This window comes from Sinohyriopsis cumingii, unplaced genomic scaffold (genome assembly GCF_028554795.1).
Source record: "Sinohyriopsis cumingii isolate HCF-2022 unplaced genomic scaffold, ASM2855479v2 utg000488l, whole genome shotgun sequence".
NCBI classification, from domain to species: Eukaryota; Metazoa; Mollusca; class Bivalvia; order Unionida; family Unionidae; genus Sinohyriopsis; species Sinohyriopsis cumingii.
The window spans coordinates 150,001-167,998 of NW_028315905.1; the positions used below are offsets into that span (position 1 = coordinate 150,001).

At 37.1% G+C, this 17,998-nt stretch overlaps 1 protein-coding gene and 1 pseudogene across 1 annotated transcript in view; both read right to left on the minus strand.

Moving 5' to 3' along the window:
- LOC149773982 (uncharacterized) overlaps nucleotides 1-689 on the minus strand; it is an 897-nt pseudogene extending 208 nt beyond the window's left edge.
- Nucleotides 1-17,998, minus strand: part of LOC149773981 (low-density lipoprotein receptor-related protein 1-like) — an 86,233-nt gene that overhangs the window by 22,972 nt on the left and 45,263 nt on the right. Inside the window, exons 6-12 of the mRNA XM_089945931.1 lie at nucleotides 6,812-7,057; nucleotides 4,715-4,865; nucleotides 4,157-4,294; nucleotides 3,514-3,625; nucleotides 2,634-2,802; nucleotides 1,974-2,099; nucleotides 813-1,052 (exon numbers count right to left, since the gene is read on the minus strand). Of these exons, the coding sequence (XP_089802057.1) occupies nucleotides 813-1,052; nucleotides 1,974-2,099; nucleotides 2,634-2,802; nucleotides 3,514-3,625; nucleotides 4,157-4,294; nucleotides 4,715-4,865; nucleotides 6,812-7,057 (1,182 nt within the window). The remainder of the gene's footprint in view (nucleotides 1-812; nucleotides 1,053-1,973; nucleotides 2,100-2,633; nucleotides 2,803-3,513; nucleotides 3,626-4,156; nucleotides 4,295-4,714; nucleotides 4,866-6,811; nucleotides 7,058-17,998) is intronic.

The window sequence follows — 17,998 nt, forward strand, 5'->3', positions numbered from 1 at the left end:
ATAGTCTTGTCAATGTCTTTAGTTACAGTCTTGTCAATGTCTCTAGTTATTGTCTTGTCAATGTCTCTAGTTATAGTCTTGTCAACGTCTTTAGTTACAGTCTTGTCAATGTCTCTGGTTATAGTCTTGACAATGTCTTGTTATTGTTTTGGCAATGTCTCTAGTTATAGTCTTGACAATGTCTTTAGTTATATTCTTGTCAATGTCTTTAGTTACAGTCTTGTCAATGTCTCTAGTTATTGTCTTGTCAATGTCTCTAGTTATAGTCTTGTCAATGTCTCTAGTTATGGTCTTGTCAATGTCTTTAGTTACAGTCTTGTCAATGTCTCTAGTTATAGTCTTGACAATGTCTTGTTATAGTCTTGTCATTGTCTCTAGTTATATACTTGTCAATGTCTTTAGTTATAGTCTTGTCAATGTCTTTAGTTATAGTCTTGTCAATGTCTCTAGTTATAGTCTTGTCAATGTCTTGTTATAGTCTTGTCAATGTCTCTAGTTATAGATTTGTCAATGTCTTTAGTTATAGTCTTGTCAATGTCTCTAGTTACAGTCTTGTCAATGTCTCTAGTTACAGTCTTGTCAATGTCTTTAGTTATAGTCTTGTCAATGTCTTTAGTTACAGTCTTGTCAATGTCTCTAGTTATTGTCTTGTCAATGTCTCTAGTTATAGACTTGTCAATGTCCTTAATTGAAATTATATATATATATATATATATATATATATATATATATATATATATATATATATATATATATGTATATTCGTTTAAAATTCTTTGTTTCAGTTTCTCCTAATGTCGCTGATATCCTACCTCCAGTTGAAAACAGAACCGTCTCTGATAATTCATCGAGGCTTACGGAGTAGATCTGCTGTTTTGTTGACGATCCCCAGATCACCATTTTCCTCGTATAGTCATACGCGATTCCACATGGATCTGAAATCTGTTTGATGTCTATCGCCTGAACATCAATGTTGTTAGTGTCCAGTGCTAGTTGATATATCATATCATGTGTCCAATCGGATACCAGTAGAAAATTGCTGAATACCGGATCTGCAGTTTTAGTAAAAAGAAAGGTAAACTCATCAGTCATGTAGTAGCATTTACATTTTGATGAATATGCATCTTGGCCCTTATACTTGTACCGTGAATGGGTAGATCGGTATGCATGTGTATGTAGTTTTGCAGGTATGTATTGGTTAGCTGGCGGGAATAGAGGTAGTACACATGTTGTCTGAGAGAGAGAGAGAGAGAGAGAGAGAGAGAGAGAGAGAGAGATGAACAAGAACAAAACGAAATAATGCCTTTCTATAGGCCAAATGAACAATAACAACGTAATATATATATATATATATATATATATATATATATATATATATATATATATATATATATATATATACACACACACACTGAACCGTCAATCTCTTTTAGTAGATGAAAGACAATGAGGCTTGAGTGGCTAATAATAGGTCACAGTGATATGATCTTTTTTTGTAACTGTAAATACGGTTGTATGGAGATATCAGTAATCTTATAATATTTGATTTTAGTTAATATTCCTGAAATGGAATGTCACAACTAGCAGTTATAGGATTGACATTGAATCTTTACCCGAGACCCAAGTAAACATTCAAACATGGGTTGTGGTGGGAGTAAAGATCAAAGTTCTACTTTAAAGTTACAGGTATGTGTTAAATATAGAATGTAAGGCATGGTCTATGAAGATATTGAATCCTTTTGAAAGCTCTAAGCCAAGATAAGAATCATATATTGCCTTGCATTGGACATGCACTTGTATATATATATATATATATATATATATATATATATATATATATATATATATATATATATAGAGAGAGAGAGAGAGAGAGAGAGAGAGAGAGAGAGAGAGAGAGAGAGTACATTATCAGTAAGTGGATAATTGCATGTAATCAACTGGTACTTTGACGTATTTTCTATCATACTCACAAGAAGAGCATGCACTTTCGTTGGTCGAGTCCTGCTGAAAACCAAACCTACAACGACACACCCTGTTAACCAGTCCAGTAGCAATACAGATATGTTCACATCCACCATTCAGCTCATCACATGGACCTAACAAATTCAAGTACTTTGATGTAACAACACAGACTACGTTCTAAAAATACTATGTTATTTTAGCAGTTTTTTTAAGGTTTCAGTTTTCCCAAATCTTGAATCGTGTACGACATTTCTTATTAAAACAACCATGGATAGAAGTAGGAATCGGAAGAATGCTAACTATATAAATGCCCCCCTAGCTGACGCTTAACACAATTGCCCCCCTCCCTGGCACGTAACACAAATCCTTACAACGGCGAAGCTGTTAATAATAATACAAACGTGTAACAAACAAAAATATACGATTACAATTATGAACATTGCAACATTCATTATATAAGAAATAAAACTAAGATGAACACTTTTTGTTGGCATAGGTTTGATATTTTCCATTCTATCTCTACCAGAGACACTTGTTTTATTTGTCTTTAATGAGCTACTATTTTTGTGTTATGTTTTGTATATGAAACACAACCTTAATGCTCCTGGGTCGGTTCAGTAATTGTTATTTCATCACGAATAGCGCGTGTATTTCATTTTCAATGGTACCTTTCATTCTTGGCTGAATTCTTTCATCAAACACTTTCATATCCACAACTCTGCCGATTGACTGAAACTGCGTGGTAATTTTCTCCGTCAAATTCAAGTTTTCGACCACAAATGATTTCATAAACGACTGTGAATGTGGTGATAACTGGTACAGCAGAAGCAAAAATCCCTAAAACAATATTAAAAAATATGTGAGGATCTGTGTTATAAAAAGAATAACGGTAGAATAACTAAATTCAATCGACCTGAATAAGCTTCTGTAATTACACGAACGTATTACCTCTCAAAAATTGTTGTTTCCTTGTGTGCAAAACTTGCATAACCTAATATTGCATTCTGCAAACATTCCTCAGACATCACCAATACACAAAAATGGACACCGTGGCATAATATATATTTATACTTTGGGACAATGAGGCTAATCTGTCTAGATTAAAGCAAATGTCTAGATCAGTAAAAAAGAACATAATTTAGTCGAAACGTAGGAAACTATGTTTTTTCCCTGCAACCTATATATATATATATATATATATATATATATATATATATATATATATATATATATATATATATATCTTATAACACGGTTCAAAATACCGGAATTTAATTGCACTTTTATCCCCGCAATCAGTAAAAATGTAAAAATGTCATACTTCAAGGGATTTCGTTTTGAAAGGAAATATCATAAATGGTAGGCATATGAATTTAGCTATTGTTTCTCTAAAAGTGCCCCCGTTCTGGAAACCTTTTACGCACACATACACACACACACACACACACACACTATATATATATATATATATATATATATATATATATATATATATATATATATATATATATATATATATATATATATATATATATATAAACTTCATACTTGATACACATAGACGGAATCTACGGCGGCGTTGGGTGCAACGTAAAGCTTCTTCACGTCTGAACCGTCTAAATTGCAACTTGTAACGTGTAAAAAATCCACAAAATATAGCCTGAAAATGAAACAAAACAATGCAGTTAATTACTAAATTATCATCAAAAGAGTCCGAGCCTGACGACAAATTCGATCTGATTTCTGTTTCCAAATGTATAAGCTTTGATGTGAGAATAAATAAGAAAGTACTATAAACGAGAAAGCGCAAAATAGAAAGCTGATATTAGAATAATACTATAATAAAGATTTTCACGGCGAAACTAACAAATTTCACGTTGGTCATCTGACATAACAGTTCTCAAGAGTTGTTTTGCTAAAGAAACCATACATAAGAAGCTTAAACTTTTGTAAGTAGCTTCCATCTATCACTGATAGCAGGGAATAAAATGTTATTTTACATATTCAATAAATCTGTTTCCAAAGAAAAGCACTGCCATTCACGAGTTTAATTATTTGCCGAATCATGACCAAATACTAATTAGGTATGTGGATACGAATAAATTACCTTTGATTGGTCGGAATATGTCTGTGGATACGAATTAATTACCTTTGCTTGGTCGGAATAGGTCTGTGGATATAATTTTGTTACCTTTGATTGGTCGGGTCAAAACTGATCGATGCTGGTTTTGACAGGGAGCTAAATTGGATGACATCTTTTCTGTCACTGCCGTCCAAATTTGAAGACTCTATCTTGTGAAGGTACTGACCCGATGCCCAAAGCATCCGTCTGTAAATACAGAGATACAATGATATGGACACATTACCGTGCTAGCATTTAGATAAAACTGAATATGCCTCATCCACGAGAAAGGAATTATTTGAATGGTAGAAACAATTATTGGCCGCACTTTACAGCTAAAGTCATATAATCTAGATATATTATCTCTGTAACCAAGATTTTTCCATGATCTCGAACCAAATGGCTTACCTTCTTAGGACATCACATTTAGCTTTTTAATAGATTAAACATTCATCAATATGTAAACGTGAACAGTACATTGTCTTTTCAGCTTTATTTTATCTGAAAGAAAAATAGCATATAGCAGTTGGAGTATAGTCAAAATATTCTGTCGATACATGTAGGAGCATTTTTTTTTCATGACTGCCTAATAATTACTTCTCCTCTGTAATTGTAAGGATTTCCTACCTTTGTAAGGGCAGAACCAAAAGGTTTCTTGGTGAGTCCAGACCGGAAAGAATGGTGAAACTAATTCTCGTGATCCTAGATACAAAGGAGATGACCCCAGTGTCGACTTCTGTCCAGTAAATTGTTTGGTCTATCCAGTCCAAAGCAAGACCTGCAATGTGTCACGGAACTCTCGCACATTTAAATAAATTCATTCCTGAATGTATCACTAGTATAATATAAAATAAAACGATACAAAATATTGTAAAAGTGCATCTAGTTTACATTGCACGTTGTCTTTTAGCATTAAAATCTATGACAGGAAACTTGATTGCATCATAAACATTTACCGCTAATTTGTAACCAAGACTCACAAAGTATTTCATAATACAGCATAATAATTGTTCAATCAGATCTGACGAAATATTTCAGGTTGGTTAGAGGATTTGGGAAATATAAGGTATTTCAACAAGAATATTACTACATCTTTGATGAAGATGAATGGAAAGAAGTACAAAACCAATATTTCTACATCTTTGACGAAGAGACGGAAGTATAAAGCCAATATTCTTATATCTGATGAAGATGTATGGGAAAGACAAGAAGGTATAGCACTAATATTCTTATATCTGATGAAGATGTACGGGAAAGACAAGAAGGTATAGCACCAATATTCTTATATCTGATGAAGATGTATGGGAAAGACAAGAAGGTATAGCACCAATATTCTTATATCTGATGAAGATGTATGGGAAAGACAAGAAGGTATAGCACCAATATTCTTATATCATTGATGAAGATGATTGGCAATTGAAATTTGAATCGGAAAAAAAGATTTAGTACAATCTTGGCCAGCAGCTGAAAAACAGATGAAGTAGAAATCTTAGCATGCAGGAATATATATAAAATTATGTTGCATCATGAAATTGCCATAATAATTTACTTAGAAACAAAGAGAATATAGTGTTCAAGGAAAGATAGAAACTTTAAAATGATTATATATATATATATAAAATTGTTTGAGATAATTCTGAATGGGCAATATGTTCAAACAATGTTGCACACAAAATCAAATGTGAGTGAAAAAGCACATTGGAAATTGAGTGAATATGATGACATAAGGGTTTTAGTAATACATTATATGTACATTGATATGAATAAGTGTATTAATACAGAAATACAACACACACAATTAATACTGTCAAATTTTTCGTTTCACAAGTGTCATCCGAAATTCTTTGTGCAAACGTGAACTTAAGTTACTGTAGTACGCCAAAGGGGTTTCTATACCGAGCGATTTTAACCCTGGCGTGAATCCCGCGAGAAGTCACTTGTTTCTCCTTGATTTCCAAGGACTCCTATACAACTACTGTTGTAAACTGGAAATTAAAACGCGACCAGACTATAAATATGTTTCCTCTAATTAATACATGATCACAAATCTCACAACTTCACAAGTTCCTGTCAACCTCACAACTGCATGGTTTCTCCTCATTACATTCCTGTAACGTAACGCCAGTATTTCACGCCGTGAAAATATACAACTCAACCACCAAACACAGGAAACTCTTTTTCCCATGCTACCTTAGGTCAGTCAAATCATAATTTAAGCCTCATTTCGCCTGTAACTCTACACCATTATTTACCATCATAGTAAGAATAAACGGCGCCTCCAGATGACGAAACAGTCTCTTCTCAAATTTTCCATTGTGCAATTTATCAGTCCCCAATCTTAAATAGTGAACAATCAGGTACACAATCAATCCACACAATTTATTCCTATAAACTGGATAATTATTCGGGCTGAGGACTATATCCCCAGCACAGACTTCCCATAATTAAACAAGTAACGACAAACATCTAAGAAATCCTTAAAATATAGAGCTATATATAAATGCACATACTCCAAATTTATTTCATTACATTATTGTCTGAAATAAGTTTGTGTAAAAGTGAACTTTAAGTTCCATTATTGACTGAAATGCTTTGTGTAAACGTGAACTTCAGTTACATTATTGCTCGTGTAACCAATATACGAGGATCATATTCCCATAATGAAGAAAAATATTTTAGAAGGAAGACGTAAAGAACTATTTTTTATTACACAATATGACTTACCACTTATAGTTCCTGAGGTTTGGAAGAGCTGTTTGACCAGAAAACGGTCTACAGACGTGTAGTACACTCCATAACTATTCGCAAAGATTATTTCCCTCCGGATGGTGTCCAGTTCAAAATAAGTGATTTCTGTTGTAAGGCGGAAGCAAGCAAAACTGTATCCACCAGCAGAAATGGCATGAATATCCGCGATACATATGGAAGTTGAATTGCTCACAACCAGTCCTCGGTGAAAAAGCCCTGAATCTGTTAAAGTAATAGTGACAGTATAAATAAAGAACAGGACTACATGTTTTCGAACAAACGTTTTAATTTCGCAAGAGTAGATTAGTTTTTAAGTACACACACGCTCGCACGCGCACACACACAAAGAGAGAGAGAGAGAGAGAGAGAGAGAGAGAGCAAGAGCAATACAATGTGTCGCTAGGGGGGTGCCGGGGGTGGGGACCGCACCGGGTGACACCATCTCAGAGGGGTGACACCAAAATGAAAAACTGCAAATTTTACAGAGCACACACTGCTCGGTCTAGTCGGATTTCATAAGCGGATAACCGATCATAGTTAAATACATGACTAGCAGGCACAGCAGTGGCGTCGCTAGGGGGATGCGGGGGGTGCGGACTGCACCGGGTGACACCATCAGAGGGGGTGACACCAAAATGACATTACTAAGGATTCTGTATGGTCTGTTACGGAAGGAGGACCATGGGGGTGACACCATGAGCTACCGCACTGGGTGACACCAACCCGAGTGACGCCACTGGAGCAATATAATCAATATGCAAGCAAAATTTAGTACAAATCATTTGGAAATGAAAGGTATACAAATAAAATTAAAATTTCATCTGACACCTATATGCCCATCACGGGGGAAGCAGCAGGGAAGTTCTACAGACCAGACCCCCAGACCAAAATAAACCTTTCTACGAGAACTTTCTCCGTAGAAGCCTCAGATTTCAAAAATAAGCCTTCCCACGAAAAATAATTTGCGTAAATTCGTCACCGATTGCAATTTTTGTGTGCAAAAATCATTGATTTTGGACAGCAATTTTGGGGGGGGGGGTAGGAGAAATTTATTCCATCGATGAAGTTTGCGAAGATTTGGCTGCCGATCCTAATTTTACCTCGCATTAAAACAATATAGTTGAAAATAATATGAGTCGGAAAGCTAGTAGAGTTGGAGAGCCTCATTCTGCCAGATTAGCGCGAGAAGAATTAGCGGCAGTAAGGAAACTTATCCCGGCAAAACAATTATTTAAGAAAAAAGTTCGTGATTACGAAGACTCGCAATATGGAATTACTGAGATATCGTCAAAGTTGTTGAGTCCAGTCACTGGAGCAATCGAGCAAGTCGCATACGGCGACAAAAAGGAAGATAAGGAACTTAGGAAGCGCGGTCTTATTCCTATGACGAGAGATATCGAGCAACACACTCGATTATTGCCGGAGCGAATAGTACAAACACAAACACGAGCACAAGCACAAGCACAAGCACAAGCACAACAAGAACAAGCACAAGCACAAGCACGAGCACAAGCAGAATTGAGGACGGGGCAAATTCCTGAAGAATTAGATGAAGATCAAAAATTACGGCAAGAACAAGCGCAAGAAGAAGAACAAAAGCAAGAGGAAGAAGAAGAAGAAGAAAAAGAGGAAGATAAAGATATTCAACCTCGAGATATAATAAAAAAAAATTTACCGAGGGTGGTTGGAAAACACTTCAAGAACAATTTGACTTTTTTGGTAAAGATACTAAAATATTTGCTATATTTGCCGAAGATTCCTTTGATAATAGAAAGGCTTTTTTAACGGAGGAGGGATTGAAAAAAATTAAATCGCGGGATTCTTGGTATAATAATTTATTTCGAGCTAAATATAATTTACCTGAGGCGAAGAGAACAAGTTTTCTTTATAGTGATTTTCTGAATCTCGCAAATGCAAGGAAGGAGGAAAAAAAATCTTCGGGGATATCGCAAAAATCAACTCAACAAGAGAAAGAAACTGCGAAGTCCGACTATGAAAATCTTCATAAAAATATCAAAACTAATTTTACCCGTGATGCGTATGAACAAATCGCAAGGGGAGAAAATTTAGTAGATATTGCCGCGGATTATGATGATAGGGATAAATATTTTAACCCCAGTGTTCGTGGAAAACCTCTTGAAAAAGGCAAATATATCGACTGGGTATATTTTGCTAGTAAAAAACCACCTTACAAACGTGATGACGAATATTTTAAATTTATGGAAAAAGTAAAACAAAAAGAAAAAGAAAAGGAAGAGAAGGACGTGTTAACGGAGTGGTTTAACGAACCATCAACACCAAAACCAAAGACAGGAAGCGGATATACCGTTTGCCCTGATAGTGTTGTCAACGATGTATCTCGCCTCGAGATATTAATCGGAGGAAAACGAGCTGGAAATAACTCTCGCGAAGTAATCAACGAAGCCTCGGATATTTGTCAGCGATTATTCCGCGGTGGTGTCATCGACTCTCACATTTACAAGGAACTTGTCGATGAACTCATCGATTAAAACAACACAATTGAAATAACATGATTGTTCACAAACATCAGCGCAGACCCAAACAGGTTCGCGTAGTAAACTCTAGATTGCCCGTATACAGATATATCCACGGCAATGGATTCGGCGATATCATTGGAAGTCTCTTTACGCGAATAATACCTAAAATTGGACCCATGATCAAACAGCTCGGGTTAAAAGCAATAGGAAAGATCGGCGAGACTGTCGTTTCTGGTATCGGTAATTTGGCCAGTAAAGGCTTCAATGTTGTCAAAAGTAAAATATTAAATTTAGTGCGCAAAAAACAACCCGTCAATTTACCTATCACCAGAGAAATGCCACCCGAAATCAGTAAAGCCATAAACGACGCAGCAAATAAAAAAATAAATGATCTAGCGCAGGAAGTCGCTAAGACAAATTTAGCGCAGGAAGTCGCTAAGACAAATTTAGCGCAGGAAGTCGCTAACACAAATCTAGCAAAGGAAATTGCTAAGACAAATCTAGCAAATACGAGCTTCATTTCAGGCAGTGGTCTTCGTTTTAGATGATATTCTTAATAATAAATGTTCGCACAAGTGTCAAATGAAGTGTTCGACATGGACGAGCCTGTAGGCAGAGACACATCCGTGCGAGATTTCCAGTATTTCTCGTACGAAGCAGTTGACCCAAATACAAATAATCGCTTGGAAATTCAAGTCCACGATACAACAAGATATTTTCTTCCATCTGAGGCATATATCGAGGTTGTTGGGAGTATTATTAAAAACGATAATACCAACTATGGAGCAAATTTCAAAGTCGGATTTGTCAATAACGGCATTATGGCATTATTCAAGAGCGCCACTTACATGATCGACGGAAGAGAAATCGAATCAATTACGGACAACGTTGATATAGCAACGACGATTATAGGCCTAGCGAGATACTCGGATGATTTTACCAGGTCAGCCGGTCCTAGTATGATGTTCGCCAAGGATAATTCTAATCACGCTGATCATGTCCAGTATACCATCAGACAACCGAAAAAAAATTCTAACGCCGCCGAAAATGCTGACGTCGAAAGCATGATAATTAATACCAATGACAATTACAACCTTGGATTTGCCACGCGAAAAGCTATGTTAATTGGGGGTGAACGAAGATTTTCCTGTGCAATTCCGCTATCTCACATTTTTGGATTTTGCAGGCATTTCAGAAAAGTTATTTATGGAGCAAAACACACGATAACTTTCGTTCGAGACGCTGCTGGTAGTGACAAAGCCATCTGGCGAGAAGCAGGCGCGGGTGCAGGTGATGCAGGCAAGGTAATCCTAAACAAATTTACCTTGTGGATGCCAGCGATAGTTCCATCGATGCTCGAGGAAGAAAAATTATTATCATTCATGAATCAAGGCGGAAAATCCGTCATGTCCTGGTTGACAACGATGACCGACTCCTGCGATGTTAATATTAACGGAATATTTACCTGGAGAATTGCGTCACAACAAGGCGCTTCGGCACCTAGGCACATCTTTGTTGCTCTTCAAGCCGCAAATAGATACGATCAAGAACACAGTCATATGATATTCGATCAATTCGCGGCAACAAACGTTTCACTGAGAATAAACGGTCAGCAAGAGCCATCCGAGGAAATAGCCATCGATTTTGAAAATTTTTCGACGGCCCGCGCGTATCATCGATTGTTAAGTTTCATGGGTCGCGATCAAAATATCGATACCGGATTGCAAATATCACAGTTGGATTTTAATACTCGCTATCCTATCTATTACTTCTCCCTGGAGCATCTTGATTTGGTAAAACAATCCGTTGTCGATATCCATTTCAAAGCCAGAATTAACACAGCCGGAGCAGCAAGAGCCATCGCGGTAATCCTCAGCGATAGAACAATGATCTTGGAAGGCATCAGCGGTAGAATGAGAGTCATCGATGCTCCTGTCGAGAACATGTGACAAATTCCAAATTTAGACTAAGCGATTATTAATATGCCATACGAGCACGTCAGTGTAACTCTGACTCCGGGTCAGATAAAAAAGCTCCAATCAGCGATATCAAAGCGATGCGGTTTGAAATTAACCCTGAAAAACGATCAACTTCACGGTGGACCTAATAAACTGTCGCTAACTAGAGGTCAACATGAACGATTTTCCAAAGCCAAATCAGCGAATTCCGGCGTTCATGTGAATCTCTCAATAGGCGCCATCAGAGACATGGTCAAAGTAGGCGGATTTATTCCTCTTCTTCCCTTACTAGCTCCATTACTAACAGGCGCAGCATCGGCCTTGGGTGGATTTGGGGTTAAAAAAATATTAGAAAAAGTTAAAGGAGGACAATACCGTAAAAAAAGGGAGGACTCTTCATCCCCCCCAGCCTATTCGAGGAAATTTTTCAAAGATTTCCTCGGTTGGGATCAGGCCTTTATCTAAGACGGCCCCCATACGGATCCGGCCTAAGATTAGCACGGCCTATTCAAATTTAGATCTAATCAACGAAGCAAAGAAAAAAAAATAAAATTTTTCAGAGGCGTATTTATGCGAGATCAACTACCAGAAAAACCAAACTCTACCGAGACAGGAATAATTAATCTCGATAAAAATACCGGCCCTGGCACACACTGGGTTGCCTACGCAATTAATCCTCGCGAAGTTATTTACTTTGACTCTTATGGATTAGCACCGCCAAATGAATTTATCAACTATGTGTCTTCGCTGAAACTTCCGGTTTGGTATTCGACACTTCCAACGCAGACATTAGCGGATCCGCCAATATGCGGCCCTGAATCAATTAACGTCCTCGATGCAATTTCAAAATCATCCGGTCCGTATCACAAAATTGTATTTGAATACGCCGTAGATAAATATCATGGTTGATATTTACGGTAGATTTATCTACAGGAAGGAAAAAACAGAAGTGACTGACGTCGATCTATCAAAGTTCGCAACCAAGAGCGATATTAACAATCTTCTATCGCTGTCAGAGGTGGACCCTGGTGAAGTTGCTGTTTTTCAAAATACCGAAGGAAGATTACAAACCAGCAACGTCAAAATAACTGATATAATCAAGCGAGACGAATACCGCGATCATATTAGTCAATTTACTCGTCAATCGGAGATGGTATTAAAATCTATTGCTGATATCGCCGATATTATAGCGAAGTTACCCCTGAAGGCCAATATCGCGGATGTGGAAAAATCCGACAAAGAGTTATCAGCAACGTTGCTTCTGAAGACTGATAAAGCATTACACGACGATCTTCAGGACAGAGTGACAAAAAGATTTACCAAGCTAACTAACGATCTTAAAAAACTAGACGATACATCAAAAAATCTCAGTAAAAAACTCGACGAGGATATAAAAAAAATCATCGATACCTCTTCAACTACACATAACGACCTCAACGAGAAAACAAAAAAAATAAACGAAGATATTGCCCAAATCAACAGAGAGATTGAATCGGCACGTGCATTAATATTTCAAAAAGCCGATAGAACATCACATAACGATCTCATCGAGAAAATAAAATCCATCAACGAGGAAATTACCAAAATAAATACCGCGATGAGTCAAAAAGCCGATAGAACATCACATAATGATCTTACCGAGAAAACAAAGAAAATAAACGAAGATATCGCACAAATCAACAAAGATATTGAATCGGCACGTGCATTAATATTTCAAAAAGCCGATAGAACATCACATAACGACCTCAGCGAGAAAACAAGAAAAATTGACGAGGATATTACTAAAATCAGCGTAGATATTGACGTAATGCGTGAATTAATAAAACAAAAAGTTGATAAAACATCGCACAACGAGAAAACAAAATCCATCAACGATGATATTAACACGGTACGCCAAATCGTAAACGAAAAAGTCGATAAAACATCACACGATGATCTCCACGAGAAAACAAAAAAAATCAGCGAAGATGTTACTAAAATATCCGAGGAAACCTCCGCGGTGCGCCAAATCGTAAATGAAAAAGTCGATAAAATATTACACGATGACCTCAGCGAGAAAACAAGAAAAATCAGCGAAGATATTGCTAAAATTAACGATGAAATTAACGTGGTACGAGAATTAGCAAATGAAAAAGTCGATACATCAGTGAACGACGGAAAAATTCAAGAAATCAACGCGAAACTTCTCGACGCAACTACAAAAATTAACGATATTAACACAAAAATATCGTCGGCGAATCTTGGAAGATTTGCGCGTATTTATACACCAGTGGAATTAATGACAGAAGATACTAGTTATTCTATGTCACTTGTGGTACAAACAAAGGGAGCCAAATGGACGCCTTTTGGAAATCTTGATACTTTTGTCGCGCCGTTTGATGGGGTATATCGAGTACAATATATTTCCAAGATAAAATTTAAGGTAACAGCCAGATTTCATGAAATTCATGAATATTATCCAGGATTTTTTATTATTTACATGGAGAAAAATGCCAGGGAAATATTTACAATAGAACCACCAGATAGAACCACGACAGAACCAACGCATTATCGTGCAATATTCGAATATTTATCACTTTGAATCCAATTAGTCAGGTAAATTAACTAATAAATGACCGCATCGGATTACCGTTATAATCAGGCGCGATCATGGCAGGATTCGCTAAAAAAACTCCTCGACGAGTATCAAACAAAAATAAAGAAATATCAGCGTAGATTAGTTACCATTGACGTCGCCGTGTACGCGGTATCCGCGGTAGTCGCCGGTGCTGGAATAATTTTATCCGCGGTAACAACAATCGCGCCAATCGTTGCAACGATAATAATCTCGTCAACAACGACAATCGCTGGTGTTCTCAATATCGTAGCGAAAAAAATATCCTCGTGCACAAGTGAGAAGTTATTATTGTACAAAAACAAACTAACCAAGGTCAATGACGCGTATTCGAGATTATCATCGTTGCTTTCGGAGAGTCTCAACGATGGCGTTATCTCCGATCTAGAATTTTCGGTAATGATAAGTATTTACTCGGAGATTGAACAAATGAATATTAATAATGTCCGAACTAGCCCAGATCGTGACAAACACGACACCGCCGACAACAACGTTAATATCGTTAAGCTCAACTAAGCCAGAATTTAGCATCAATTTTCCAACACCAATCAGCGTCAAAGAAATTGCGTTAACACAACTGCGTGTCTACAACAGCTGGCCCAATGTTAGATCGAAATCATTTGGCAGATTATTATCAAACAATTCACTTGTTTTTGCCAACAAAAACAAACCCGATGGAACACCTGATTGGATCGTCGTTGGTATACCAACAGGCAGTTACGAAATTGATCAGCTGGATAAGGAATTTACCACCAGAATATCAAATATAACCGGCGATGCTACTCCGGGAATAAAAATATCTGCGCATGAACCAACACTGTCATCGATGATAGAGGTGAAATCGCCGTACATGGTAGATATTTACCAATCATCGATTAGGATCATATTAGGTTGGCCTGAAGTCGCACCTCTAGCAAAACCAAAAAAATCAGATTTTATTATTCCAGGTTGGTACGAGGAAGCTCCTCCAGAACTACCGGAACCAAAAAAAGAAGATTTTACCACCGACGAAGGATGGTATGGAGATATCAAACACAAACCTCTGATCGATAGCGCCATCAACCTCATGAATAACCACAAAATTAACCTGGTAATATTCGCTTTTACTTTTATTAACGAAAGAATTCTCTCGTGGTTGCCTCTTCCTAAAATTCCCCCCGGTGTGGAAATCTTCGACGCTACCCACATTTACAGGATAATAGCCCCCATAGATGGTATCTTGGTAAGAAGAACCCTCGACGAATTTATTCAAGAACATACAATACAATTAAATTTATTGCGGGAATCCTTTCATGAATGCATCTTAAATAAATCAGGCTCATGTAGCGAAATTATCAAACGCGTGAAGATTTTAAATCAACTCGCGAATGATGTTGAATATTATCATGGTATGTTTATTCAGGCGATAGTCGACGATATATCAATTGCCGATTATGTTCTTCCTATTAGCAAATTCGAGTTGATCAAAAATTCAGGAGAAAAACAAAAATTCATGAGAGTATTTGGATTAACCAAGGAAACACTACCAAATTTCAAATTTCCCGATTATGATGTTGATAAAATGAGAAAATCCGTCACTGATATCATCGATGATTTATTTCCAAAGTTACATGCCGCGTGGACTAAAAAAATACAATCAGAATCAATTCTCAAACATAATAACGATCCCGCCGGGCAGGGGCGGCATATCTCGCCAGGTATCGTTAATATAACGGAAGTTATCGCGATTTATCTTCACGCGGATGTTGTCGAGGGCAGTTACAATGTTGATTCGTCAGAGTCAAATCAAGCGCAGCAGGGTTTTATCTTGTATTCGTTTTCACCTAGCGCTTCTCCGGGTTATTTGATAATAAAGGAGCCGGTGAATCCGTTTTATCTGCGATGTCATAATCGATTATTGTCGAAGATAAATTTCAAACTAACGGATCAGAAAGGAAATTTGCTTGATATACGCGGGGAAACGATAAGTATCAATCTGCTGGTAAGATCGTAAATCCATCTGCCAGGGAAAAACGGGCCAAAAAAATAAATAAAATCCAGGGAAATTTTCAAAATTAATATATTTTTTTAATTTTTTTTTTTTGTTGTTTGCGGAAAATATTCAGGAGGATATTTCCTTGGCCTTGTTCTCATCTACAAGCTTTTTCAGCTGTCTGATGCGCGAGCTTGTAATTTTTTTTGACTCATATGCGTCCGATAAAATCAATCTAGCTTTCTCCACTAGCGTAGATAATTTAACAAAATCCTCGATGCGATCATCGCTGACTGTCGCAAGTGATTGATACATCGCAATCTGAATCTTTTTTATTAATTTATATTCGGATGGTAGCGTGTATTTGTATTCGAGTTTCCCCTGAACAATCGTCTCGAATTCGGATCGGATTTTATTCGCGTCCAACTCCGAGGGAAGATTTATTTTTTTATTTCTCAGGTCATCGATAGCTTCGATGATGTTGCTTATGGTTTGTTCGTTCATGTTATATTAATTCTGTTAATATTCAATTATTTTTCGTCGCTCTCCGAATCAAATATTATTGGAATATAAGAAAATTCGATCCATTCACCGAGATTATATGAAAATGTCGCCCTGTATTTTTTTTCTGCTGCATGTCGTACCGATGCTGAATTAATTTTATAATATTTCGCAGCGGCGCTCATCGATTCGAATATCATCTCCTCGCCTGTTTCCTGATTTATCGATTTGACGGCCTTAGCTGATCGTGCGCCGCCGGTATTGCCGGATCTTAAATTTTCACTCTGAGACACTGCGCGTAGATTGGATAGTTTATTATTGAGTTTGTTTCCGTCGATGTGATCGATAACAAGGCCAATCTCTATTGGTCCGTGATAGCACTCGTATACCTGTGATTGTAATAACTCATTTTTCTCATTTTTTTATTCTCGCCGACTGAAAATTTAAGATATATACCACTGTTATCAACTCTACCAACAAGATTCTTCGTTTTGATGTTTCTGACAACACCATCCGATGATGCCTCGTATCCCATGATCGTAGGATGAGATTTATACTCGTGCGTGATTGTCATTGCAGGAATCGTTGATTTCATTTCCATTATATAATATTTATCTGTCTAAATCATAATTTGCCTTGAATCGATTAATGTAATCCTCTTCGCAGGTTATCACCGAGGAAGATTTCTTTTTGTAATATCTGAGCAATTCCCGATAATTCTTTCCTCCGCAGGATAAACACAATCGAGTCTTTCCTCGAGTGCCAACTTGACAAACTAAGCACCGCTGTGGTCCTTTACTGCCTCGTCGAATCGCATATATGTGAGCGCCACAATAATCGCCTCTGCAGGATTTGTCGCATGATTTTGTTGATCCGATTGGTATCCATTTGCACTGCATATTATAATTTAAATATTTGTCTAAAATATAATAATGGATGCATTTGATCTTGATGAGGCAGAATATATCATTCCTGAGGTTGATCGCGCCAAAAAAGAATTTTTCGATGATGGAGCGATTCATGTTTGGTCGACATGGAAAACTAACTCCGTTGATGCCACGATGAATCTGGAGCGGGCCAAGAATATAATCGAGCACATAAAATTCGAACACAAGGAAGAACGATTTATCTTTGGGATAAAATTTATTGCGCAAATGCCTGACGACACTTGGATTATTCGCGATAAACGAGATCCAATACGTGGTGGTAAGAAAAACGTTATTCTTGATAAAAATTCAAAGCCAGGATTGTTATTGGGAATCGATAGTCCTTATTATGCTAGGGCGTATCCATCTAGTGCTGTTGTTTATGGAATTTATCGGTTGAATAATAATCCTGACATGAAAAATCTACCTGCGATGAAAGAATCACCGATGATAAATTGCGTTGCCGAGCGTGTTATCGAGCACATGAAAAACGCTCGTCGTGGATCTGGTCTGACTCAGCTGAGGTTGAATAAAATTAACGCGTGGGCGAAGACTGTTGTTGATGGCGCATCGATTGACGATGTTGCTGTGTTGAGCAAGAAACTTAAATTTCCTATTACCGTGAAAACGCTATCGGGAGAAATATTATATTCGTCTCCGTATAGATCTCGAGGAGTTCCAATCGAAATTATTG